General features: G+C 57.2%; 3 protein-coding genes across 3 annotated transcripts; 2 read left to right on the top strand and 1 right to left on the bottom strand.

The window, feature by feature from the left end:
* The first annotated feature begins 3066 nt into the window (after positions 1 to 3066).
* LOC112952218 (microsomal triglyceride transfer protein large subunit-like) lies at positions 3067 to 11212 on the top strand. Its single transcript, XM_026045038.1, has 18 exons — positions 3067 to 3133; positions 3657 to 3838; positions 3943 to 4086; positions 4451 to 4558; positions 4659 to 4775; positions 5287 to 5426; positions 5627 to 5780; positions 5887 to 6044; positions 6263 to 6428; positions 6547 to 6654; positions 6782 to 6994; positions 7108 to 7322; positions 7888 to 7985; positions 8796 to 8917; positions 9027 to 9254; positions 9589 to 9713; positions 9998 to 10168; positions 10902 to 11212. Exons 1-18 carry the CDS (start codon positions 3067 to 3069, stop codon positions 11047 to 11049), a joined length of 2664 nt encoding a protein of 887 aa, XP_025900823.1. The 3' UTR covers positions 11050 to 11212.
* Positions 11213 to 12166: 954 nt separating this feature from the next.
* LOC112952232 (steroidogenic acute regulatory protein, mitochondrial-like) lies at positions 12167 to 13588 on the top strand. Its single transcript, XM_026045054.1, has 6 exons — positions 12167 to 12230; positions 12507 to 12643; positions 12712 to 12870; positions 12943 to 13133; positions 13206 to 13299; positions 13391 to 13588. Exons 1-6 carry the CDS (start codon positions 12167 to 12169, stop codon positions 13490 to 13492), a joined length of 747 nt encoding a protein of 248 aa, XP_025900839.1. The 3' UTR covers positions 13493 to 13588.
* A 978-nt stretch (positions 13589 to 14566) lies between these two features.
* ADAMTS14 (ADAM metallopeptidase with thrombospondin type 1 motif 14) lies at positions 14567 to 26914 on the bottom strand (the record flags this gene model as incomplete). The annotated part of the gene is made up of 21 exons (XM_026045052.1): positions 14567 to 14847; positions 14960 to 15058; positions 15172 to 15307; positions 15382 to 15589; positions 15685 to 15817; positions 15897 to 16053; positions 16243 to 16415; positions 16764 to 16847; positions 16947 to 17070; positions 17175 to 17308; positions 17399 to 17574; positions 17657 to 17805; positions 18169 to 18282; positions 18423 to 18555; positions 18701 to 18844; positions 18974 to 19079; positions 21759 to 21915; positions 22247 to 22330; positions 23398 to 23594; positions 23799 to 23955; positions 26831 to 26914. Coding segments are annotated over 21 exons (3030 nt in total), but the record flags the coding sequence as incomplete, so codon positions are not given.
* Positions 26915 to 26930: the final 16 nt, after the last annotated feature.

Below are 26930 nucleotides of genomic sequence, written 5' to 3'. Positions count from 1 at the left end.
TCTGCCCCCAAAACCCGCGTTTCGGCATCGCCGCTCTGTCGGCCGCGCGCGGTGGTTGGGACAAGGCGCTCGAGCGACTTGAGCGGAGCCCCAAGGTCGAGGCGCCTCCTTGGGAGCGCGGGACGGGCCCCAGTGGGATGAGGGTGGTTTGGACTGGAAYTTACATGCGTGTTTTGAACGGGATCTTCTGTTTCAGTCAAGAATGAAGGAAAACAAAGGTAAAAGTGGGATTTCASCCCCCTTTTGCCACCCAGATTGCTGGGATCCCGCCCAGCTTGGAGCCTTTCCACGGATTACCACATCCTGCTGCCTTTGGCCAGGCCAGTTGAGCAGCATGGGGTTTTACGGCATCGAGTGACAACCCCAGGAGCTGCAGAGGAAGCCTGGCAAGTAAACAAAACCTGCACAATCCACAGGGCACTAATTCCCAAATGCAATAGCAGCAGATTGCTTTCACCCAATAAATATTATTAAAGACCAGGATTAATCCACATGTTGCAAGCAGCTTTCCACTGGCAATGGGATACATTCAGCCCAGTGTCGAGAGCAGAGCTGCTCCCAGACAGCTAAACCACAACCGAGACAGCTCTTTCCCAGGAGCAGCTGTTTGCATTAAAATAATCTTTAAAAAAGAATTAAAAAATCCCTCTCAGCTGTCCTGTATACACAGAATTCCCATGCTTTTCCTGCACATACACTAATTCCATGCTGGAAAACATCCTTCGTGTCCTCCTGCTCTTCCATCACCCAAAGAGTTTAGATGTTTCCATCTGACAAGCTCCCAAATCGTAGCTTCCTTATCAATCTTATTGACTGCGTGTTTAATGGTAAAAAAAAAAACCATAAATAAAATGCCAAGAGTTGGCAAAATGCCTCACAAGTCACATGCATCTCCCAGGGGTCACAGGCAATGGAAAGATGATCCCAACACTGGCTTCTCTGGTCTTTTTCTTTTTCCTAATGGATCRTGCTCTCACATGCAGCCAGCATCACCTCATCAGGAGACCTCTGGCATGATATCAAATGGCTTCTGGAGTTCAACAAAAAGTTCCCATATAGCAGAAAAACTCCTCAAACTGCTCCAGATTGATCTGGTTTCCCAGTAGGTTTTAGAGCAAGACCCAGAGACCTTCACCCACAGCCCCCAGAAGGGAGCAGAAAAAGCAAGTAACTGGTCCCCAAAGAGACACATAGTTCTCCAGAAGACGGGCACAGATTTTCAAAGGTTTAAAGCACCAGCAGCATCAACATGCAGCTCTTTTTCCGGGGATTCTCCCAGCAGGCTCCTTTTCCAGCCATTCAGCACATTCCCAGCGTCAGCACAGACTCACCTGCCGCTTCTCCTGGTGGGAAGCGTCGCTTGGCCCGGAGGTGTCAACACCGGCCCGCTATAAATCCCACRCGAGCCGCTTGCTATTGGTGGGTGTCACGAGCCTGGCCAGTGCTCTGGGAACTGAGGGCTTGCAGCAGCTGGCACAGAGGTGAGTAACTGGCTTTTCTTCCCTTTTTCCCCCATTTCTTTCCCTTGCAGGGCCAGTGAGCCCCTGAGGATGCTCTGGAGACCAGACCAGACCAAACAAAGGAGAAGGCACCCATTGCTTACCATATATCCACACCATACCTCTATTTCCCACCCCTCAGCTCCCATTTGGGGCGTTAAGATATTCCCAGAGGGATACTTGTCATGCAAAAAAGCAGTTCTTGCCCCCTTCTCATCATATAAGTGTCCTGCCCAAATAGGAGGGCCATCCCACAGGGTTAGCACCTTGAGATTTATTACTCTGGCAGGACCTAATGGGAAACACCAGGATCTGTGTGGGCTCTTCCCCTGGTGGTTGTTCTCCCCCTTTTCCACAGGCTGGATCGACATGCCCACGGGCACAGTGAAGGATGAAGGGCCAGCACTGAGCCCCCTCCCGCCTCATTCCCACCTTTCGGAGCAGCTTTCCATGCCAATGCCGGGCAGGCAGATGCCCATTGGGGACCCCCCCAGCAAGGCCATCCCATGGCTGCCCGCAGGTTAGCACCGTGTTGTCCCCTTCCTTGGGGACATGGATGAGACCTCCATCCTGCCAGGGCTCAACCCCTTCTTCCCACCCAAGTGGGAGGCGCCTGAGGTCAAGCCAAGAGCTTTTCCTCCAGCCCTGCCAAAGTCCACCCCTGTGTCCCAACTGGGTGACCAAGGGCCCCGCTGACCTGGCACAGTGACCCGGCCATGCCGACCGGCTCCGCTCTGCGGTGGATCCAGGATGGCTGGGTTAGTCTAGAGACTCACTGAGGACCCCAAAAATCCCAGCCCTTGTGCCTTCCCAGCTACGTGACCACTTCTCCTGCCCATTGCTACCTTATATTCCCCATGACACCACACAGGTCCAGCCCATCATGAGATGTGAGAGTGGAGCAACAGATAATTCCCTTCCTTAGCTCKCCTGAACATCTCAAAAAGCCAAAGAGCTTCATTTCAGTGTTCGGCAGGACTTGAATCCCCCTCAAATGTTTTCTCAGAGCGCATCCTCACCACAGATGTCCACCAGCTCCGTTCATCCCAGGAGGAGCAGCCCAGGCAGCCGGGTGCCATCCATGCAACACTCTGCAGTGCAACTCTAGCTGCTTTCTGAATAAAGATCTGAATAAAGATCCTGTTGGGAACCACATCCACAGGCTGGTCAATGGTTTTGGAGCTGGCTTGTCAATACTCCTCATACATGAAGAGGGCTAAGATAGCCAAAACTATATTCCCCCACCCCCCAAATCCTGGCCCTAAAGCCTTTACTGACCCCAGTTTCCTCCATTTGACCCAAATTTCCAGTTCTRTGGGGCTGATTAAATGCAATGCAAGGCTTTGCCTTTCATGCAAACGCTCAGTTTGTGCAACTTCCCCCTCCACTGGCCTTTGGCAGGAATCTTTGCATTTCCAAACCCTCTGCGGCCACCGGGGGCTGGTGCAAGGATTAATTATTTGCTTTCTCTTGGGCGCGTTGGGAGGAGGCTGGGCACAGATCTCGGCTGCTTTTGTTGCGCAGCCCCTTCTCCCACCCCCTTCCTTCCCAGYTCCTGAATCCCGCCATGAGTCCGCAGGCATTTTTGGGATGCGTTTGCCTGCTTTGCTTGGCCTGGGGGAGCTCRGCTCGAGGTAAGAGACTTTGCCTGTGGGTTCCCAGCGCTCAGCCCCCTCCGCAAGGGAAGCCCCTTCTACACCCCAAGAGTTAGCACTGCAGCAGCTACAGGAATGGCCTGGGTAATTGCATTTTTCCTCTCAAAAACCCCTCAAATGGGCATTTCCCCTCCCATTCCTGAAGGATGCAATAGTTTCTCAGAGGGATTTTTAAAGTAGCTGCACTTTCARCCCTCACAGAAACCCAGCAAGAGGAGTCAGATTAGGAGAGGCATTTTGAATAGCTTTAGAAAAGGGCAAACTCCCCAGGCCATGTTTGCATTTCAATGGGACAAGTGGCTGCAAACAACTCCAGCCACACAGGAGAAAAGCAAAGATGGTCCCGGCAACTTCGCTTAACTGTATCCACAATTTGACTTAAGGATGAGCCCTTCTGCCAGAACTGCTCTTCAAATGGAGGTGAAAAAGGGGGAAAAAAAGGTATAACAGAGCAGGACACTGTTTTTCTTGTCACTGAAAGCACCAGCACTTCTTTCCACAGGGAACCTGCAGCCACTCTCATTCCAGCCCGGGATCCTGTACCAGTACCGCTATTCCCTGGATGTCCAGCTGGATTACGTGTCCAAGCCACCCCTGCAGGGAAGCTGGGTGAAGGCTGAAGCTTTGGTTCAGGTGCACCGGCTCTGGAGGCATCAAGCAGGGGAAGAGCTGCTCCAGCTGCAGGTACACAGGGTTGCCCAAGGGCTGTTAGTCCTGCTCATAGCAGACCTTTTCTATAGTGAATCCATTGCATTGGAGTTGCCTTCTCCCCTCTTCCTCCATAATAGATCCAAGACCTAAAACCCTATCACGCACCAGAGCCAAAGAGGAGTCAGGATGGTGCTGGAGACTCATCTGTGGCCATCATGCTGAGCCAGGAGATCCAAGCAGAGCTGCAGCAGCCTGTTTTCATCTCCTGGAACGGCGGGAAGGTGAGCGGAAAGCAGCCTCCAGCCACTGGTGTCATGGCAAACTGACCAAGGGGCACGCGTGAGAACAGGCTCCATCCCAGATGTCCCAGTCTGGGACCCTGCTGCAGACTTGGCATCATTTTCCAGCAGTGCCTTAATCTCAGCATGGAAGCTCCTTTCTGACCTTCTGCTCCTAAGACTTTGGGGGGAAAAAARGCAGGAAAGCTAGGCTTAGAGATAGATGGCTTCCCAGTACATATCCACAAATTCAAGCCTGGGCTATTCAGGGATGTAGAACATCTCCTGTTGCTTAGGTTGGGAGAGAAGACACCTTTCAGCAGAGAACCTGCTGCCACGTGGCCAGACACCTGTTTGATCCTTCCAGGTCAAGGCCTTGTATGGAGATACAGCAGAGAGTCCCCTGGTCACCAACCTGAAGCGAGGCCTCGTCGGGCTGCTCCAGGTCCAACCCCATCCCGGCACGGCAGTGGAGGTAGGCATGGAGCTGGGGATAGATCAGATCACTTCCTTCAGGCTCTCAAGCTTCAGTGACATCCAGTCACCGCGATTTCTGACACCTAGCTGTGTTTCAGGAGGACATTTCTGGCAGCTGTCAAGTCACATACGCTGTTTCCAATGATTCTGCTGTGAAGACAAAAGATCTCCTCAGCTGCACAAAGCCAAAGGTTGGATTTGCCACTGCAAACAAGGCAAGTCTTTTCCCTCCATGCTGATGGTGGGAGGGCTCCACTGGTGGATCAGTTAAGTGTACCTGGGCCTTCCTTAAGTCCTGCTACAGGTGGTCTCTGGGTTCCCAGCCCAGAGAGATGAAGCAGAGGCAAGAGGTGAGCTCTGGCACATGCATCTCTTGCACGAGGAAGATAAAGCAGACAGCCTTGTAGGTGTTCATTGGGACAAGGCAGGTCTTTTTTGCAGGTGCTGCCTCCTCCCACGCAGGACACTTGCTGGGGACGCTACAGAAGTAGTACTAGCAAATATATGTGTAGTAAGAGAGACCATCCACATGGTGTCACCAGTCTTCCTATCATGTCAGCCAGGGTGCCAGAGTTTGTGCACACTGTGGTCCTCACCAGGGGCTACCATCAACCAGGCCTGCAAGGAGACTGGCTCCGTGCCCACTTCTTCCTACACTGGAAAGGGGAKACAGAATATGAGAAAGATATACCATTTTTTTCCTCCTTTGGCCTTCCTTTTCTTAAGATTTTCAGCATCCAGTGGCAACCCATGAGCAAGAGTCTCTACTTGGTGAGAGACAACATCATCCAGTCAGTGCTAGCGGAGGAGAGTCACACGGTGTCCCTGAGCCTGAGGTCCACCACTGGGATCGAGGTCCATTCAAGGTGAGGGATGACCCTGTGTCTATAGTAGACAGCATGGGGTGACYGTCCAGTTGAAGATGATGCCTTCCTCTGTGCTTTGGCCTCCCCAAAATAACTCGTGTCTCCTCCTGCATCTTCCTTCTCCAAACCTGCCTAAACCCAACCAGCCTCTGAGCTGAGGAGGGGCTAAACCACACTCCCCATCGCTTCTCCCTCGACAGGCAACAGCTTGAGCTGGTGTCTTCTTCCACACCTGGTCCTGCAGAGGTGCCCGGACAAAGCCTGGAGGAGGTGCTGGCCAGCACGGAGGGCAAGCGCCAGCCCCTGGGCATGGCCGGCCTGCCTTTCCGGAGGGTCTGCATCCATTGCCCTTCGGTGAGTACCACTGTTTTGGGTCGTTTCCTAAACTTTTTTCAGGATCCTGGGAAACGAGGATAGATGGCACTTGGCATCAGTATTAAAGCAAACCTTGTCTCTCCAGCTCCAGACCTACCTGAAGGTTTCCGACCGCTGGCGAGTGAAGATGGACACAGCCAAGGTGGCAACAACGTGGCACTTCCAGAGGTTCATCCAGATGCTGCGCAGAGCCAAGAAGAGGGATATCCTGCAGCTGCTGGGCAAGGCTCCGGAGGAGATGGTGTAAGCCCCCCATGTGGCTCTCCACACCTAGGGTAGGACCCTGGGGTCACTTCTGAATGTGCTGCTCCATAACCCATATCTAGCACGGGAGCTTTCCCAGCTTATCCTCCATAGTGTGGATGCCCACCTGGCTCTCCTCAGTGCCCAGGCCTGGGGCAAGGTCACGGATCCCACCAGGCACCTCGGACCACTCTGACAAGCATCTCCTCTCACTCCAGCCCCTTCTTTGTGGAGGCCGCAGTGGCCGCACAATCCGTGGCATCCTTGGCAGCTCTCTCCGACTACCTGGATTTTGGCAAGGCCCCCAAGTCCCTGWTGGAGACGTTCCTCTACGCAGCAGCTTTCTCCCCCCGGCCTTCCAAGGAGCTTCTCACCTTGGTGCTAGTAAGTAGCAGTGTTTCCTCCGTCTTTTAGGGTCCAAGCTGGACACCAGCATTTGGCAWGAAGCTCTTCATGGCAGGTAAGATCTAAATTACCTGCTGTGAAAAAATCCTCCCTCCAGGACAAGCTCCAAGGGAAGCAGCTGGAACCAGAGGTCTGGGAGACAGGGATTGTTGCAATAGGTTCCCTCATCGGCAAACTCTGCCAGCAGGAGCTGTGTGGATCGCAGGTGGGTTCCCCGGTGGATGCCCATAGGGTTTTCCAGCCTGGAGACCCTTCCTCTTCCTCCAGAGTCACACAAAACACAATCCCTTCTTCCTTCCTCATCCTCTTCTCCCCTYTCAAACCCCACGCAGGAGGTGTCACGTGGAGCGGAGACCCTCCTGCGGGGCCTGGGAAGCACCAGCGAGGAGTCGGAGGTGCTCACGTACCTGGTGTCGCTGAGGAACGCCATGCTGCCCGAGGCCATCCCCATGCTCCTGCGTCACGCTGAGGAAGGCCCTATGGTGGTGGCCGCCGCGGCCGTGACCGCCCTGAGGAGCTTCCCCACACATCACATCTCCAAGGAGGTACAAGGACACTTGAGGGTGCCAAGCAGAGCCCATGAGGCTTGGCCACCATTCTCRACACATCATCCATCAATAATTCCATCCATTCCATTATTGTTGCGTTCTTGCACCAGGTGAAGAGAGCGATGAGGAGGATTTTCCACGAGACGAGGAAGAGCTACGAGAAGACCTGCCGCCTGGCTGCTGCCGACATCCTCATGGACAACGAGCCTTTGCCCATGGATATCGTCAACATCCTGCTGGCCACCAAGGAGCTGGAGCCCGAAATGGCCACGCTCCTGCAGATGAAGGTCCAGAACAGCTTGCATGCTGAGCACCACCCGGCCAGGTCGGTCAAGGAGAGAATTTATTTATTATAATTTATGATTTATATTATAATTTTTAAACCCCTGTACAATCAGTCTACAGTGCTTTCTTCCTCCCTTGCACCAAAGCTGTGGCTTTTGAACTGGGTGCCCAGGCCGCTTGCTGAGCTCAGCAGAAGGCCAACAGCAGAGTCCTTGGAGGTGAAAGCTCCAGCTTGCAGCACAGTGCACAGCTTGTAACAAGCTTAATCTGTCTATGGGCACAAAACAACCTGAAAAGCACAAACTTCTCCAAGCTAGGCAAAAGCTGCACACAAACATTCAAGCGGTCAACTCTGATAAACCCTGAGTTGACCCTTTTGGGGCTCATCGCCTTGTAAAACACAAACGGGTGCTGCTCTGCACAGCTGCTCCAGCAAAGGTTGGGAGATTGCTTCTTTTTTCCCATGTAGTTTTTAAATATTTCATTCGTTCCTTACAGACCACTAGCATTTTCTTTTCCATAGATTAATGTGGCTTCTATTGAACTGTAACTGGAAATCCCCCTTCCTTTCCTGTCCTCATTCACCTTTTCCTTCTTGCTTCCAGGAACGTGGTGAAGACCATCATGAGAGACCCACGGATCAACAACTACAACTGCTTTTCCAAAGCCGGCATGTCCTCTGCCTTCACTGGGCCCCTGGCAGGTGACACCACAGACCCCACTGCTCCCCTCCACCCCAGGGGGGCTCCAGCAGGTGCCTCTGGGCTGCAGACATTCCAGCAAACCTATCCCAAGACTTCTGAGCATCTCCCCCAAGCATCTTGCAGAGCTCAAAAGCAGGTGTCACCTCTGCGTTGTCACATCCTCTCCTCATACACACATGGCCTCCTCTGGCTCCTTCTCAACCACTCGTTTCCACATGTTTTCCCCAGATCCTGCTCATTTGGGAAAGGAATTCCATCTGAAGGGGGCAGAGCAGGGGAGGGAGTCTCTGGGCTCTGCCTGATAAGGCAGCTCCTTAGGTATTTTTAATAAGCATTTCAAAGCAGAGAATCCTTGGGCTGAGATAAAGAAAGCCACCAGACTTCAGAGACATGGAAATTAATGCCTGCTAGATATCTGCTTAAATCCCCACCTGCCAGCAGCCACTTCTGGCCCTCTTCAAGCCCTCTCCTTCTAGCCTTGCACTTACAACATGCCCTCTGCTTAGGGGAGTGTGAGGACAAAAAAAAAAAACATTAGATGGGCTTTTTGCAAGGACTCACCTGCATGGCTGAGCAGCAGCTCTGTTGTGCTAGGCATGGGAAATAGACCTCCCTGTCATTCAAGTTGCCAGCTCCTCAGCAGGGGCTGCAGCTCCTTGGTGGGCTCTCTTATAGGCTAGTCACTGCTGATCCCCTGCAGCTGTTATTGGAATCCTTGTGATCAGTTTTCATCTCCCCAGATCAAGGAGTCGCCTCCTGCCTCCATCCCRCTGCACTGGCCGGCTCATGGGCACCTCTCTGTCTTTCAGTCACCCAGGATCTGCTCTCCACCTTCGGGCTGGAGCTGCTGTTTGCGGAGGGGGGACTCCTGAGAAAGAGCATCTCTGACTTCTCGCTGTTCAGCTGTGGCCATCGGCTTCACATGGCTGAGGTGGGCTACCTATAGGGCAGCCCAACAACACGGGTGTGATATCTCAAGTAGCATCGCAAGGCATCAACCCCCCTTGCTAGCTTTACAGGGCTCTATCTCTGCGCCTTAGGTCACTCTTGAAGCACAAGGGATGGAGTCTATGCTTGGAGAAAACACCCTGGAAGGCCAAGAGGAGCCAGAGCTCATGGCTGGGATGTCTGCCGCTTTCTTTGACGTTCACTTGCGGCCAGTGGTGTTCTTCAAGGGATATACAGACTTGATGGCCAAGGTCTTGCTGAGCAGCGGAGAACCCACAAGTGTGGTCAGAGGGAATCTCCTACTGATGGACCATTACCAGGTAACAGATGGAGCCTCTGCCCCCACTGGCTGCTAGATTGGGCCGCAGATGTCATAGCATAATGAGTCCCTGGACCTGATGAGCCATATTATTTACTGTGGACCCAAATCTAAAAGTGAGATGGCACTACTGAAGGCCTTCTAGGGTTAGTAAAACTGCCAGGTGGCTGTGCTCTGCTGTGGCACACCCATGGCTCTGGTTCCTACCATGCAAATCTAACTGGGGGAGTTAGACTAGACTGTCCCCGTAGCCTCACATCATTGCCCATATCAGCATCTTGGCCAAGAGCTCTGTGTCCAGTCTCAGAGCAAGTACTGCCTTTTGCATCCCACAGGTCATTCCACTACAGTCTGGTCTACAAGTGGTGGTCAAACTCCAAGGTGGGCTTGGGCTTGACATCTCAGCCAACATGGACGTGAGCATATGGGAGCAGGACCTGAAGACCAGCATCAACACAAGGTCAGGGGATGGGAAATGGCTCTGGGAACACAGGCTACCCAGGAGGGTCTTCAGACACAGCACGAAGGCTGCCCGCTCTTAGACTGCCTTGCAACTGCCCCCATGCCCTTCTTCCACTGTGTCCAGCCATGCCTGTACTTGGGAAGGGTGGAGAGGTGGGTGGGGATCTGGTGGACACTGACAACACTTCCTGTCCARAGGTAGACTTAAAACTGGGGTGCTTGCAGGGTGCTCAGGCACAGCACCAGGCCTGATGGCTGGACCTGCGCTCTTTGCTCTTGCAGGGCAAGCCTAGCCATCGATTTCCAGGCAGAGCTAGATGCCCCTTTCTTCCAAACCACCATGAGAAGCCAGACCGAGGTGGAGACCTCAATCCACTTTGACACGGCCCTGCGGTTTTCCGAGAGCCCTGTGCTCATGTGCCTGCAGCTCAGAGAGGACCAGGTCCCGTACAGGTAAGCCCTGAAGCTGCGGTGAAGGACACAGACAGAATTTAACCTAAGCAAGCACAAGTTGGTCCTCCTAACAAGGGACGTGAGGGGAAGGCCACAGGAGCCTCAGAGAGCCCCAGACAAAGAACTGAGCTAAAGAGCATCAAGATTAACTATATCCTCTCCCCAGAAAACCRCTAGGTAATTTTCTATGGTAAGAAGGCAATAAACTGCTCTGTGCAGTTTTTATGCTTTATTTATCCCTCTATTAACATATAAGATTAAGAGCTCTGCTTTACTGTATTTGCCTGGATATGTCTTTCAGAGGGGATGTTAAGATATATCGGTCTTGGTCAGGGTTTAATTGTCCAAGGCACCAAGTTCAAGTAGAGAGCGTGGGTATCATGGACATGGACAGGTGCTGCTCCTTCTCCCGCACTCTTCCCAAATAAGAGCTCCTCCATTTCAGCCTATGGCTGTGAGGAGCACGGTTATATCCAAGAAAACTCCCCCTTGCTTTCCTCCCCACCCAAGGGACAATGTGGAAACTCCATGGGACTCAACCCCTGTTGAGCCGGTTGGGCCAAAGCCAGGAGGGGGACTAGGGAACAACTCTACAAACTCATGGTGAGGCAAGGTGGGTGGAGAGACCATCCCCAACCATCAAGTCTTCTGGAAATACAAAGTCTTGGTGTGGCTACGTTGGTACGAGAGATGGATGGGTTGACCTTCTGACCAATCCGCTCTGCTCCAACAGAGAGATCTTCACCACGTCCAAATCGGTCGGGAGCCAGAGCAGCACCACACGGAAAGGCCGGCAGGGCACCGTGGCCGGGCGGCAGCTCGCCTTGCACAGGGCCAACTCCAGGATGTGCAGCCTGCTGCTGGCGGCGAGCGAAGACTAGGAGAGCTGGCGCGCTCCCCTCGCGCCACGTGCCCCTGCTCAGATGCAGAGCTCGTGTACGATGGGGTGGCTCCCGCCTGGAGCCTCCTTTCCTCTTCTTGATGCCAAGTTTACATAGCAGAGGAGAAGCGTCTGGCCTCTCTTATCGCCTGACCAGCATCTCCCCTGCTCTTTCAAAGGAGACGGGCGCTGCAGATGAGCTTGCCCTGAGCCGCCGCGCGGAAGGCCCCGTTCCCAGGAGAGATAGGGCAGCTCTGCGCTGACGCGGGCGCTTGGGGTGACCAAACCATCGCTCTTTTGAATCTCCCTCTCGAGTCACGCTGCTCTCCTCCACAAAAGCTGGGCTCTGGAGGGAGGCTCGGGAGGAAGAGCTGAGTTTCTTCAGCCCCTACTCATAGCCCTTTCTTTTCTGTGTGTGTTAGAAAACATGCTTTTTTAGGAAAACGTGGGACATGGAACATTGCCCAGATGGTGACGGTGATTCAAAAGTAGCACAGGGTCTGTACTTYCAAGGAAACTCGCTTGCCTTTCCACCTGGAGATGCTAATTCCAAGTGCTTTGATTGTGAGCGGAAATAAAGGAGATGTGTTTTTCTACCTTTGCTGGTCCTTAGCTTTTCCTGGGCACAGGGCAATGGGCACTGCAGATACCTGTGGCTCCCACCACGAGCAGCTCATCCCCACTCCTGGGGTGCTGCGGCAGGACGGATGCCCCGGCGCGCGCGGCCGTGACCTTCTCCTCCCCTTGCGACCACCGCGAGGTGGGTGGAGAGCGGCCAAAGCGCTGACAAAAGCCAGGGCTTCCCCCGCACCAAGGCTCCGCTGGTTACGGGGCGATCCCGCCCCTCAAGGACACCCTGCCATTTCCCCGAGGACTCGCCCTCGCCTCCGAATGGGAGGATCCCTGCGTGCCCGCGCGAGAAGAGTGGCGCCCCTATCTCCTGCGTGACCCCAAACCTCCCCAAATCAGGTGCAGGGTGGCCCCGGCGCTCGCTCCGAGCCCGGAGAAGGGGAGTCCCTTTGAGGAGACCTCCCCCAGCCTCGTCTGCCCCTCCTCGAGCTCGGCCCTGCACACGGAGTGCTATAAAGGGCACGGGGCGGGCGGCCGCGCTCGCGGCCATGCTGCGGGCCACGGTCAAGCTGTGCTGCGGCATCGCGCACGACCCCCTGCGCCGGCTGCCCGGTGAGCGCGGCCACGGGGACGCGGGGACGGGCTCTGGGCTACGTGGGCGCCTCGCGGCCACTGGCATCACCGCCACGCGCCCCTCTGCTCTCCAGGCCCGCAGAAGGATGTGCAAGGGCTGCTGCGATGGGCGGCGCGGTGGCAGCCCTTGAGGGCGCCCTGCTGCCTCCCCACACTTGCGGGGAGCGATGCCGGTAAGTATCCCGGTGCCGGGACGCTCCGGAGCGAGCGGACACGGAGGATGCAACAACCTCGCCACCCTGCTTGCTCCTACAGATTCACGTCCGGAGGCGACCGATGCCGTGGGCTCCAGCACGCTGGCTAGTGCGGACCCCAGCGCCGGCGAGTGGGCCCTGCAGAGCGCACTGCGCATCCTGCAGCAGCGGCACGGCTGGCGCGCAGAAAGCACGCRGGTAAGGGTCCGGGCACGGGGGGCACAGCGTGGGGCACTGCTCGGGGGGGTGACGCCGCCCTCTCGCAGGAGGCGGGCGCCGCCGTGGCTAGTGCGGTGCTGCCGGGGCTGGGCAGGGTGTTCCGCGCCGAGGCGGTGCTGCGCGCGCCACCGGCGCGGCTCCAGCGCGAGCTCTTCAACGACATCGAGCGCATGCCCGAGTGGTACCCGGCGCTCGGCCGCGTCCAGGTAGGCGCCGGCGGCATGAGACGGGGTGGGGGGACGCGGCGGCGCGCCGGGCTCACGGGGCGCCCCGCGCAGGTGCTGCGGCGCACGGGGCCCGACACGCTGCTGACGCACGAGGTGACGGCGCAGCGCGCCGGGGACCTCGCGGGACGCCGTGACTTCGTGAGCGTGCGGCGCCGCCACCGCACCGCCACCGCCGTCTACCTGGTGGGCACGGCCGCCCCCGCCAGCGAGCGGCCCCCGCCGCCGCCGCCGGGCTGCATCAGGTAGAGCCGCCCCCGCGCGCCCGCCGCGCGCCCCCCGAGCGCCCTGCGGCGCTGACGCGCTCCCCACACCAGGGCCGAGTCGCGGCTCAGCTGCATGGTGCTGCAGCCGCTGGACGGGGATCCCGGCCGGACCCGCCTCACCTGGCTCCTCTGCGTGGACCTGAAGGTCAGGTGCCCCTCCACCTCTGATATTATTTATTCATTCACGATTTTCRCTTTTATTCACAATTTTGCCGCTTCCTTCCCCGCTCCCCAAGGGCTGGATCCCCACCTCGGTGCTCCAGCGCACGCTGCCCCAGAGCCAGGCCGACTTCATCGGGCACCTCCGCCGGCGCCTGGCCGTCCCGGCACGGCCCTGAGCACACCGATGGGAGCTTCGGGACGGCCAAGCTCTGTATTTGTGCACGCTCCCGTACATATATTTAGTATATAGACACATTCATATGTATATACATATATATAACATGTATATACACTTAAATATACATACATATTTACATGTACATACCTGTCTATATGCCCCTTCCACACCTGTAGCGGCACATGTGCCCCCGAGGCACAAATACGAAAGATTGAGAGGCAGGTGTGGATTTCACTTTATTTCTTTTTTACTGTTAGAGTTCCAAAAAAAAAGAAAAAAAAAGAACCCAACAAAAATATTAATAAATATTAAAAATTAAAAAGCTCTGAATCTCGTATGTACAAAACTTTATACAGCAGCCCGGCGGACACAGTTGCGGCACCGGGATGAGCGGATGCGCCCGGCCGGCCCCGGCATGGGGCGGCCTCCCCTCCGCCCGCCTTCCCCCCTTGTTTTGGGGAGGTTTGGGGTTTATCGGCTGCCTCCAGCGCAGCGACTGGAGCAYGGCTCTTTGGTTCAATAAATAGAGGGTGGAAAGGCCGTCGGGAAGCGCCCGTGTCGGCGCCGAGCGCTCCTCGTCCCCGCGCCACCGCGCGGAGCTCCCCGGGACAGGGAACGCAGCCCCTTTTCCAGCCTCCCCTGGGACGGAGCCTTTCCAGGCTCCCTGCGCGCGCTGGGCCCCGCTCTCGGTGCCTGCAGCGAGCCAGCCCTGGGCGAGCAGTCGCAGCGACCCTGCCACGATGGGTAGCACCTCGAGGGGAAAAGAAGGCAGCCGCCGCTTCAAGGCACCCATGAGCATAAGAGGCCGGCCYCGCGGCCCCGACACGTTTTTGGGACCTTTTTCCACGTCACCGTGTGGAAATAAAAGTGCCGCCGCAGCTGGGAAGCGGCGGGAGAGACGACAACATCCCAAGCAGAAAGYGGCTTCCCCGGGAGGCCGCGGGTCTGTCTCCAAGCACGCCGGCTTTGCCGAAGGCGCCCGCCGACGGCGGCTGCAGGGCGCTGGGAGGCGAGCGGGAGGCAACGCAGCGGAGGGAGGCAGCGGGAGGGAGGCCGGTGCCGACCCGGGGCCTCACGTGGCGGGCGGCGCAGCGGTGCCGAGCGCAGCGCCCGAACGCGGGCTTGGCGGCGGGGACATGTCCACGGTGGCGTCCCGAGGCGCCGGGGTGGCGGTGGCCVCGGGGGGCCTCGGCGCCGCGGGGCTGGCGGAGGCCGCTTGGTCGGGCGGGCCGGTGGCCGCGGTCTTCTTGCCGCAGGACTCGCAGCAGAGCTTGTGGTAGCCGGGGATGGAGCAGTAGCGGGCGAGCACTTCCATCTGGCAGAAGATGGACTTGTCCCCAAGGCAGGGCTCCTCTGAGGGGCGACAGCGCGCGAGCGCACCGCGTCAGCGCTGCCACCGTGACGCACCAACGGGGCTCCTTTTGGAGCCCCYGGGGGCTGTGGGGCAGGCGAGGTGCACGCTTACTGGAGGAGACCTTGCTGACRGGGTTCTGGGGCCCCACCGGGGACACCCGCTGCACGGGGGGCGTCACGGGCTCACCGGCCGCGACGCCGGGGAGCTGCCCTGCGGTGAGTGAGCAGTGTCGGGGCGTGGGGCCGGTGCCCAACGGAGGCCGTGGGGCSTGTTGGCCCCCGGGGCGCTCCGCGCCAGCCCCACACCCCGCGGTGCCCGCTCACCTGGGCAGCYGGGCGCGTGGCACACGCCGACAGCCTCCGGCTTGGGGCCGGCGCAGCGCGCGGCCGCGCCGCCGCCACCGCTGCCCTTGCACACTACCTGCCGCCGGCGCACGCCCTCGCCGCAGCTCGCCGAGCACTGCGGAGCCAAAAGCGGCCGTGGGCGGAGGGCGCCGGGACCGGCGCGCGGTGCCGCCGCTGCCGCCGCCTCACCTGCGACCAGGCACCCGTGCGCCACTGCGGCGGGCAAGGCGGGCGCGCGCAGGGCCGCCGGCTCTCGGGGCGCTCGCCGCCGCAGTACTTGGCGTGCACGGCGTGGCTCGTGCCGTTGGGCAGGTGCTGCACGCACGGCACGGCCCGCACCTGCAGCCCCAGCTTGCCGCACGTCCTGCTGCAGGCGCCCCACTCCTCGGGCGCCCAGCTGCCGAGGAGGGGGCAGTTTGGGGACACAGGGATGGGGGGGACACGTTAGCAAGGGGCAGGGACGSTGGGGCTCGGCGGTCGAGGGGCACTTACGCTGGCTGGGAGCACTCGTGCAGGTTGCAGCGGCGCCGGATGGGCTTCGGCTTCTTGCCRGGCTCGCACAGGCTCCTGGGCACCATGCGGCTGTCGCTTCGCCGGCGGCAGCCGTACTTGGTGTACTGGAYGCCTGCGGGGGGTACGGGGAGGCGGGCGCTGCCTCGCGAGCCCCGCAGCCCGCCCAGYGCGCCCCGAAGCCGGCGCGGTACCTCCTCCGCACGCCTTGGAGCACGGTGACCAGCTCTTGAGGGCCCACTCGTAGGAATCCATCTCCTCAAGCAGAACGTTGTTGCTCCCGATCAGCGGCAGCAGGTCCTCGTGGATGATGTACCTGTAGATGAGGCTGCTCTTGGCCTCCTCCTCCTCCTCGGGGACGACCTGGAGGAGGAGGGAGGACCATCAGTGCGGAGCACACAGGGATGGAAAACCACAGAAGGAGCTGGTGGAGACGAGAGGAATTGGAGACAAAGCCATAGGCAACACCAACGTGGCATTGAACATACAACATAAAAACAGCAAGAGAAACTAGAGAACGGGAGAACTTCGTGCACCGACAGGACTCACCAAGACACTGATGGCTTCATGCAGGGGGCCGCTGGTTTTCAAGCTCTCCTTGCCGTTTTCCACGGTGTACTCCCACTCCAGGCCCATCCCAATGAACACATGGCTTTTGGCTTCCTTGCYCTTGGCGTTAAGGATGAAGTCTCCCGTGGCTTGATTCTTAACAGCTGGAGAAGAAAGACGGTATTTACAAGGTCATCATTTCTTCTGGCCACCACCTTCAAAGGAGGTCAAGGTGAGACCATTCCTGGTGCAGCACAAGTCTTTGAAGCTCCTCTAAGCAGATGGTCTTGACTGAGGCGCCCAGTGCATCAACCCTGGACGTGTCCCATCACACAACCCCCTGCTATCACGGTCCCGAACACGAACYGACAGTTACAGCAGTCAGAGAATTTCGTGAGCCACAGCAGTGTTGACTTTGCCCAAGGCCACCCATCTCACTCCAACAAGACCCGTGCATCCAGTCACCCTTTTGCTCCTGCTTCTCACTCCATGGGCGCCAGCTCACGACTCACCAATGCCATGGGTCGCCGGCTCCATCTCTTCTATCTGCACATGCCTCGCGCCAGCGGGGATCTCAAACATCTTCACAACGCCCACTGGAAGAGAGTGAGGAGGAGGAGGAGGACGGGAGGACAGAGGGAGCCGTGAGGACCACAATCTGCGCGGCGAGCCGTCGCGCRCCGCCGCCGGCTCACCCAGCTGCTTCGGCGCCTTGGCCAAGGTGCCCTTCACCGTGCGGCAGTGGGAGTTGTCGCCGCCGCACACGCCGCACTTGTCATCCTGCTTGAGCGAGCCCACCTCCTTGTCGCAGCCAACGTGCTGCCACGGCGCGGTGGGGGGCAAGCACCGCCGTTAGCTCTCCGCCGCGCGCGGCCTCAGGCCCCCTGCCCTCCTCATCCTCCCGCCCGTGGGGAGCCCCTTACCACGCACTCGCCCCGCACGCAGACGCTGTACGGGTCCCGGTAGCTGCAGCGGGTGCCATCGTGAACCACCTGGTCCATGAAGACCACGTCGCCCGTGCCCGCCGACTGGCAGATGAGCTCGCACTTCTGGGCATCTGCGGCCAGGAGTAGATACAAGACGGTGTCACCCAAGCGTGGGGCACCAGGAGCCAAGAGGCGCTTTGGGGAAGGCGAGGGCTGCCCACCGTCGTGGTGCTCGTAGGGCAGCCAGGCATGCTTGGCGCCCTGGTGTGTGTAGTAGGAGTCGCGCTTGGCGCACTGCTGCGCGCGGAAGTCCTCGTAGGGGCCCGGGCACTCCTCGCCGCTGCACACCTGGTACTCGTAGGCGGCCCCGGGGCAGTGGCGCCCGCCGTACGCCGGGCTGGAAGACACGGCGAGTGGGTGCCGCGGCGCACCGGCGCCCGGCGCGCTCTGCCCCCGCCCCTGCCCRCGCGCCCACGTACGGCGGGTCGCTGCAGCTGCGGCTGCGGGAGCGCACGCCGCCGCCGCACGTCCGCGAGCACGAGCCGAACCGCGACCAGGAGCTCCAGCTGCCGTCCTGGCTGTAGGGCTGCTCCGAGGTCTTCCAGATGCAGTGCCCCTTGAAGCACCACTGCAAGGGAGCGGGGACGGCGTTGCCTGCGCGCTTGCCTCTTCCGAAGGGAAGAGGGCGACTCTGGCTGTGACTTTGCAGAAACTCTGATCTCCAATTCGCGACAGGGAGACGGGAAGGGCAGATCCACCCCCAAGCTCGCCCTAGCTTGCCCAACAGATGAACGTCCCTCAACACAGCTGCATTGCATAACTGGAGGGGAAAATAGGCACAACACGACTTCTTCAAGCAAGGGACCATGGTGGAGAGATGGGCTGACTTGGAGCATTCCTGAGCGCCAAGACCTATCCCAAAGGCTGGCCTAAAAGCTCGGCACCCCCAGTTGATGCCCATGCATGGGYGCAGGGGTTTTGGTGCCCGTACCTTGCCCGCCGAGCACTCGGTGCCATCCAGCGGCGGCCCCTTCTTGGTCTTGCAGAAGTAAGGGTTGTCCGGGTGGCTGCACCACAGCTGCTTGCAGGGATCGAAGGTCCGGAACTGCAAAGGAGGCAGCGGTGCAGCTCTCAGGGCCGCAACGGGCACCCTCCCGAGACCCTTCCCCGAGGGCAGGGAAGGTTGATACAACCCCATGGCAGGGGGAGCATCGGCAGGATACGCGATGCCGGGGCCGTCCTCACCGCCGTGCACGTTCTGTAGCCCACGCCGAAATCAAAGCGGCACTGCTCGTCCATGGAGTAATTGATGCCCGGGAGCTCGGGGAGCTTGGGCCAGTGGTGCTCGAAGGGATCGTCCAGCAGGCAGTCGTAGGAGCTGCACGGACACCACGCGGAGGCAAGGAAAGCTGAGGAGCAACCTCCTTCCATGACCTTCACCCCTCTCCCTGGGATTGGGGGGTCTGAACCTCCTCGGCCCTCGTGCAAACCAAGTGGCCAAAGGGCCTTCAGGCATGACCTACTGTATGTAGCGGTTCAGCTCCTGCTTGCTGCAGCGGGACCAGTGGTAGCGGTGGAAGGCGGCCTGCACCAGCGGCGCCATGATGCTCCCCATGCTGGTCTCATCTGCGCAGCGGTTGCCCTGGCCATCGTGCTCCATCCCCAACCTGTTGGAGAAGCCCGTGCGCCCTTTTGGCCTCGCATCAGCCCATCGGATCCCTTAAAGGTGGCATTTAGGTTGGGCTGCTCGCTCCTCTTCAGATTAGGAGGCACGAGCTGCTCCTCGGGGGACTTACACATGGCCGGTCTCGTGGGCGACAACAAAAGCCGAGGAGAAGCCGTCTTCATGGTTGAGGGTGCAGCTGCGGAGCGGGTGGCACATCCCCGTCACTGGCGCGTACCCTGCCGAAACAGAGAGGAGGGAGAGAGGAAAAAGAGAGAGAGAAAGGACTTTGGGCCACAGGGATTAACCCATCCCTCTCACTGCCTCTTGATGCCACCRAGAGGCTTGAAAGAGAGATGTCACCACGGGCCTTGGCCAGGCACCTGCGCATGCACACGTCCCCATCCCGAAAACCCGGGGCACATCCACGCACCACAGGGCCAGGAGGGCCATGAACCTCTTCAGCACAACCCCTTGATCAAGTGCAGTGCAATGGGGCAGCAGATGCCTCCCCTCCCGCGAGCAGCATTAGCAGCATTAGTTGGTCCACCTCGTTGACCATTTTCTTCTTCTTGTTCTCCACACATTACTTCTGCCCAGTTCAGTCACCTTCTAAAATGAACCTTTTGAAATGAAATCTCTCCTTTTCTTTCTTTCTTTCCATCCTCCTTCCGAATGAAAGGCCCTTTTTCCCATCACAGGAAGGAAGTTAGGGAGGGAAGTCTTCACGGGTCCTCAGGAGCTTCGGCAAAAGCAAGGCAGGACCATGCTCAATAATTCCACATTTTGGGATAGAAAAGCTCTAAGAGTCAAGATCGGTGAGTCAAGAGGGTAGCCAAGCTGTAGCAGGAGAGAGGACTTGGGTCACCAAATATCTCCAAGCCCCATCCAGACATCAGGGAAGCTAATGACAACCATAACTGTCTTTGTGGCCCTCCTGAGAAGACCTGATGTTCAAAGGGGACAAGGGACACGTTGCCATCGCACAGCTGGACGCCTGGAAACTGCCATCAGCCAAGACACAAAAGGAAAGAAAAGGGTAGGAYAGAGAGACAGGACATCTCTGGATTTTGAGCTGAACAAGCCACACCAAGAGCTCTCCCAAGCCGGGCTCAGCACTTTCAATCTTTCCTGCCCATGTGCAAAACCTCTAAGCAAYGGAGACACAGAGGAAGCGACTTGTTTGAGAGGACCAGGGTGGCGTTTCCCTTGTCACGGGTGTTTATCGGCAGAGAGGAGATTTTCCAGGGTGTCGTCCTGCACCGGAACTTTCAAAGGAAATCTCGCCTGTCATAACAATTTCATTTTTCATAACAAGCCCAGACACTAACCCTTGCAGGGCACATCCAYGGGGCGTTTTGTGGGAGGAAACAGATTCCTTTTTGCTTGAGCATAACTCAAAGCAGAAGCTGGCTGATCACGACTGCCAGAGCAAAAGCCTAAGGCGAACTCCAAAATTCAYTTTTGCCTGCAAAATACCGGGTAACCTCTGAGAAAGCACTTCACGGCAAAGATCTTTTCAACACAGGTCGAATTAAGAGCTTGAGAGAGAGATCYTGATGATCGGGCTTTACTATAAAATAATGCATCAAAGCCCAGGCTTTGTCTGCAGCCCGCGTGCAAGGACCGAAGAGCTCAGCTCTGCCTTGTGGCCCTTTCGCTTCACGTCGTCCAACTTCTCTTTAATTCAGAAAAAGCAGTAATTGCTGGGTAATTCCAGAATTACCCAGCTTTGGCCGGGCCTTCTCCCATGCACATTGGGAAATGCTGCGAGTGGGGCTTCTCCATCAGCAGGTGTTGTGAATATGGGGCACCATGGCCTGGCTCGCATCCTCCCCTGAGCCAAGAAGCGGGTAGGGAGGAAAAAAGGGCATCATTTGGAGAAGAGGAAGCAGGAGGAAGCCGAATGTTCCTATCCCAGCAGCCCAAAGGGAGGGTAGTTCCTGCTGGGCAAGCAGCAATCATGTGTTGGACTAGCCAACACAACCAGGCAAGAATATGACAGCCACAAGTTCTGCTGAAAGCAAATGGGCACCTGGAGACATGTGAGAAGCAGAGGCCAGATCCACGGGGAACAAGGTAAGGAGCTGGAACGAGCATCCCTGGAGCGGGGCTGCTAGATTAATTTTATCAGCACCCTCTGATGTGGACCCATCATTGCTACCTAGCAGGGCCAACCACCTGTGAGCCTGGAAGTACAGTGAGGAAAATCAGGATTTCCTGGATTATGGGAGCCACCACAACTCCGGGGCCCTGTGCTCCAAGCCCTGGTCTAGGGAGCAGAGGGGCTGGAACCTTCTGCATGGGATTTATCTGCAGCTCCCTCTGGGATGGAAGGGAGACAAGCAACAACAAATGGGCCTTGGCCCCCTCTCCCGAGACACGTATCCACTGTGGGGGAACATTCCCAAGCAAATCCCAGTCTCCAAGGCTCCTTCCCACCAAGAAGGAAGCATAACGAGCCACCTCCTTACGCCTGCATGTCAAGAAAGGTCCTTTCACCAAGGCCTTGGGACCCAGTCTCTCTGCCAGGAAGGGTCTAGAAAAATGAAATAAAAACCGGTATTTCCCCTATGCTGCTTTTTGCTTGGGCTCCTCAATGCTTTGACCCCAGGTTTGGGCATCGCTGTTGCCCCAAGCTCCAGTGTTGGGTCCCGAGATGGCCAAGAGAACGATCCTTGCAAAATCAGGCTTTAGTGGTTGTCCACCTAAGTGGCTTAAAAAGCTAAAGGTTTCCTGAACTTAAATAAAATGATGCCCTRGACTAATTCCGTGTTCTGTTGCACATTAAAAAGAAAATACTGGTTTTTATCCCTTTTTTCTAGACCCGCTGGCCAGCGACGTCAGGACCACRTTGGCGAGAAGTCCAGGCTCTCCCCCAGCGACCTGCACGTACCTGATGGAGACAAATACAGTACCTTGCATACCTGCGGGACCAAAATCTTGCCTGGTGAGGAACACGGCGTGGTCGTGGTGCTCGGCGTGCTCCGGGTCGGAGCGCTGCTGCGCATGGGCCCAGCGACAGACCTGCTCCAGGCTCCGCGACGGGTTCCCGCGCTCGATCAGGCTCACCGACTGCAGGAGGACGCAAAGAAAAGCAGCAGGTCCTACGGAAAAGGCTTTAAAATTCAAGGCTTTCGCCCCCGCCTCCTGTTTTCTAGCGGCTCAAATTCCCTGCCAGTTTCTAGGCGCCTTCCGCACCGTGAGACCCGGCACTCCTGACAAAACCTCCTTTCTTCCAGGATGCCCCAGGAGCCCGGCCGCGCGGGAAAGCGAGAGGATTTAGTTTCCCTGCGCCTACCCTGGCTCCTTGGGGAGGAGTTACGGGATGGATTCGCTGCGAAGCAGCCTGCCCTGTGAAAACAGTGCACACAAACCTCCTTCCAAAGGATTTTGCTCCATTTACCTGCCGGTATCCCACCAGGATCATCCGGACCAGCACGATGTTGATATGGATGCCGAGGGACTCATCATGATAAATCTCATCCACCTGAGGAGGGAAAAAAAWATATATATATAAATACACACATATATCATATATATATAAACCCACAATAATAAATGGGGATCAAGCAGGAATAAATGCTGAGGCCACAGTCACTCTTTCCCACTCCTACCACTCTTCCCACCAGGTCAAGTGCTAGGATCGCATCTTCATCTTTCTCCCCAGCTTTTTGTCTTTGTTCCTTTTTTTTGGGGGGGAGAGGATTAAAAGCCACAAAACAAAGCAGTCAAGTCCCAATAATTTTGGCCCGAGCCAAGGCTGCCAGGGAGGCCATCTCAGATGTAGGATGACCTCACTGCTGCTGCTGGGAAAGCCGGAGCCGACCGGGGTTCCCATGGCTCCTGCTGCGGCCACGGAGCATCTTCCCCCTATGGAGCCCAAGTTCGTGGGATGAAAAAAAAAAAAAAAAAACAGAGATTTATGATCTTGAAATGGTCAGGACAATGTCTGGGGCAATTCTGCAAAATCTGAGAGCTACCAGCTCCCTTTAAAAAAAAAAAAAAAAAAAAAAAAAAAAAACCACTCATCCAAGGGAGAAATAATTTTCCTCAACTACGTCAGAATTTTCCAGACCACAAGAATATTATGAATACATAAGCCAGATTTATGGGGCTTTTCTCTTTTTTTTTCCCTTCCCTTTTTAAAAAAAGAAAGAAAGAAAGAAAAAAAAAAAAAAGAAAAAATATTCCTGTTTGAAACAGTGGATGCTGTGACAATTCACGCAGACATTGCCTGGCTCTAAGGCAATGAATGAAAATGAAAAATGAAAAGTTCCCAACTTTTGGAACTACACGAGTGCTTTATGAGACTCAATTTATTGACTGGACTTCTGTGTGAAAACTTGGGGGAATTCAGAGTTCCTCCTCAAAATGACCAAAACRTCCTTTTCCGGCCTCGTGCTGAGGAACAGACTTCTCCCTGCTAAGCAAACCCTCATGAACCCTCTTAAGACACCACCTACAACCCAAGATGGCCAAGATGGGCCRCTGTGGGCAACCCAACGCACCCTCCCTGTCTGTAGCATTCTAAAAAAAACAGGGGAAAAGCCTTACTATGTTCATGAGGGTGAGGACGTAGTTCTGGACGTGCTCCTTGCCGTGGAAGCGCACCACCGAGTCGTCCACGGCGAGCAGGACCTCGATGTTGTAGTCGTCCCTCTTGGCGTGGCGCCGCTTGCGCTCGGCCTCGGCGAGCCGCTCGGCCACCAGCTCCAGCGAGTTGGGCAGCTCTCCCAGTGGCGAGTGGGGTGCTGCCCGCGCCGGGAGAAGCCCTCAGGAGGCATTTCCAGCTCCCACCCCATTCCCAGCCCCCACAACAAGTTACAGAGGCAACAGGAGGCCACAGAGACGCCTCCGGTCAGCTCAAGGCCCAACACATCCTCCCCACCTCCTCCTAGACCCAACTCTTCCCAACCCTACACCTCAACCCCGGAATGGCCGCCTCTCGAGCCTACCTGTGACGGGGAGGTGCTGGAGGGGSCGCGGGCCGTCACGCCGGGCGGCCGACCTGCGGTACACGACGTGGGCCCGGCCGTGCGCCTCCGTCTCCTGCCGCCCACGCTCCAGGGGCTCGATGAAAAACTCGTCGCGCTCGGTGCGAATCAGGCCCGCCTGGACGGCACAGAAAAGACACGGGGAGAAAGGGCACGTGCGGGTAGGCATAAGTGAATAAATGCATATATATGGATTTCTGTATGGATGCCCTCCATTTCRGGATAAAATGGGGTGGTTCAACCACAGGAGACCCACCACCCTATCTCCACCTTGCCCTTGTGTCAGCTACATCAACCATCGAGCTCATCCCCACGGTTGTGTGTAACGACCCTTACTTTCTCCTCTAGCTGGGGAGAAACAGGAGGGAATACCCAAACAACCAGGCCATAGGTCAAGCGGTTATATGGCCACCAAGCGCCCTGTGTGGCTTTGGCCAACCCTCCAAGGAGTTGTCCTCCCAGATCTCCATCTCCACCCCTAAATTGTAGCTGGATGTGCCAGCAGGCAAGCCAGTCACCGGTCCAACGATATGAGCAGCAAAGGAAGGACAAAAAGGGCCCTCTCGGCCCATGGGGCGCTTGGATGTCACCGCAGGGGAAACCCTGGAGACTCTGGGAAGTGTCACGACTCCAAATACCTCCCCGACAAGGGGAAGACAAACGAGGGGGCAAAGCTTTGCCGACAAAGGACGCTGAGCTCCCAAAAAACCTGCCTGGAAGCAACCCAAGCCACTATGCCTAGGAGCTGGGGCAAGCCAAAGACATCGGGTGGTGGGACATAACCATGCAAGCAAGTCACGTTGTCCCCTCTTGTCCCCAAGCCAGCGGCTCCTCCGTGGCCCCGACAGCATCCCGCAGCTCCGGGCGGAGAGCGGGGAGCAGCGCGAGTGCTTCCCGGCAGCACCGAGGCCCGGCTGCGCTTTGTAAACAGCCGCCGCGAGCTGGGGCTCTTCCAAGCGCGCCCGGGTCACTTGATCCCCTCCGCATTCAGTGCGGCCATCCGGGGCTTCGGCGCGCGCCCGCCTCCTCTTCTTCACGCTTGGCTCCTCGCTCTTCCTCCTGCTCCTCTGCCTTCCTCTTCCTCTCCGCRTTCGCGCTCATCTTCCCCTTCTCCAGTTTGTTGAGTGGCGGGTCTCGGAGTGAGGACGTGCCACCCCAAGGCGTGACGAGCACGGATATGGACTTGGGTGCCCGCAGCATCCACCGGGCCCCTCGTCCCCACCGTTTCCAGAGGTGGGCGCAGAACTTAAAAACGAGTTTTGGCAAGACAGGAAGAGCATTAATGAGATTCCCGATCCGAGATGCTGCCTCCCGTTTGCAATCCGGGCAATTATCATGCCAGAAAATGGCCCTTTGAAGCAAATCTCACTGAAAAGGGGGAGGGGGAAAGGGGGAAAAAAGAATATATATTTTTTCAGCCCCCAGGCTCGTCGCTGCYGGGGCTCTTTTCCAGCTCCTGCCGCCTCCGCGGGCTGCGGCGGGGCAGAATTCCCCACCGCGGAGAGGCTGCAGAGGAGGGCGAATTCCCAGGGGAATTCGGGAAGCGCCAGCGCTGCGGCTGGGACGTGGAAAAACGCCTAGAGCCGCTCGCTGCGGCGCGGGAAGCGGCGTGCGTGCCGAGTGTGTGTTTTCCCTCTGCCTCTCACACTTCATTTGGACAAACCGTCCTGGAAAGCGGGGCCGGTGGCGGAGATGCTGCACGCGGGACAAGCAAACAGGACCTGGGTACGATGCAGGCGGTGGAGGACRCGGTGGAAGTTTCAGTCTTTTTCACCCAAATTCAACCCGGGGAATAAACTTTGCAGCTCCTTTGCTCATCCCGCTGCTCCCAGCAAACGAGCTCTGCAAGCAGCAAATCACCCGGGAGGCCAGGAAGGGTAGAGGGGTTCAGCAACTGAACAGGAATTCAGGGAAGATTTAATAGTGCTTAATAGTTCTTGGAAAAAAAAAAAAAAAAAAAGAAAAAGGGAATCCAAATTATTTATAAACCTGGCCTGGGTTTATACACAGCCGCATCGCTTTGCATACACAGTTCCCATCTGCACCGGCCCAGAAGGCTTCGCCCAGTAGCCAAGAGAGACCCATCGGTTCCCACGCATGCCGGGAGCCCTAATCCCTTCACCAACTCCATGGATAAGCTCCGGAAAAGTCAGCGGCAATCACGGCGTGCCAATGGGAGATCCCGCTCCCCGCGTCCAGCGCTGCCCGCGTTGGCTCAACCAACGGCATCCCGAACGTCCCTGCCAGTGGGAGCAGAGCCTCCTCCTTGGACGCATCCCAGCCCGCAGTCTCCGTGTGCTCAGCCCATGGGATATCGATGCTGGAGATAGAGGGGCTTATTTGCCAGAGCAAAAGAGGCACCACCGAGAAGAAGGGCTAGGCCAGCAGACCTCCCGCAGCTTCGATTTTAGGAAAAAAATGCCCAAAAAAGGCACTTGAAAGATTATTTTGGGTTACCCGGTAAAGTTGCGGGCAAAACTAAACCACGTGTAGGTGAAATATGTATATTTTGGTGGGCATCGCTCTGTCATTTCTGCCCGTATAGCATCGCTCCGCGTTATATAAAAAGAAAGGAATGTCGATCTATTTACGCCAGCGGCCCCAAACAGCTAAGGATCTCCCAAAATAAGGTAACAACAAAAGAGGAAAGAAAAGAAAGCACGGGGAAAAGTTTGCTCCACCTAAGGATGGGGACAACGGGCCCAAAGGGAAACTGAAGGACAATGCGTAATCCAAGCGGGACGTCTCCGAGTGCATCCAAAGCGGGGAAGGAGCGCCATGGGGAGGGGATCCTGGAGGGGATGCCAGCTTGGCAAGACCCTTCACACCCGCCATGCGAGTGCAGGGAAGAGCAGAGCATCCCACAAGCTTCTCCCAGCGGGATGTAACATGGGATATAGGGAGTTGTGGCCACAGGCGAAGGGGCACCCAAACCCACCCCGGCGCCTCCTTCGGGCTGAGCCGCCGCYGGGGCGAGCGGCGTCGGCGCTTACCAGTCCGTCGCAGTTGCTGATGGCCACGGCGGCGCGGGGCATGCCCGAGATGCCGCCCGTGTGCAGGCAGCGCGGGCGCAGCGGGCGGCGGGCGCGCGCC

Source organism: Nothoprocta perdicaria, unplaced genomic scaffold (genome assembly GCF_003342845.1).
Source record: "Nothoprocta perdicaria isolate Ctin4 unplaced genomic scaffold, notPer1 scaffold_397, whole genome shotgun sequence".
NCBI lineage: Eukaryota > Metazoa > Chordata > Aves > Tinamiformes > Tinamidae > Nothoprocta > Nothoprocta perdicaria.
Note: the sequence above shows the minus strand (reverse complement) of the source record. Positions and strands in the feature narration are given on the sequence as shown.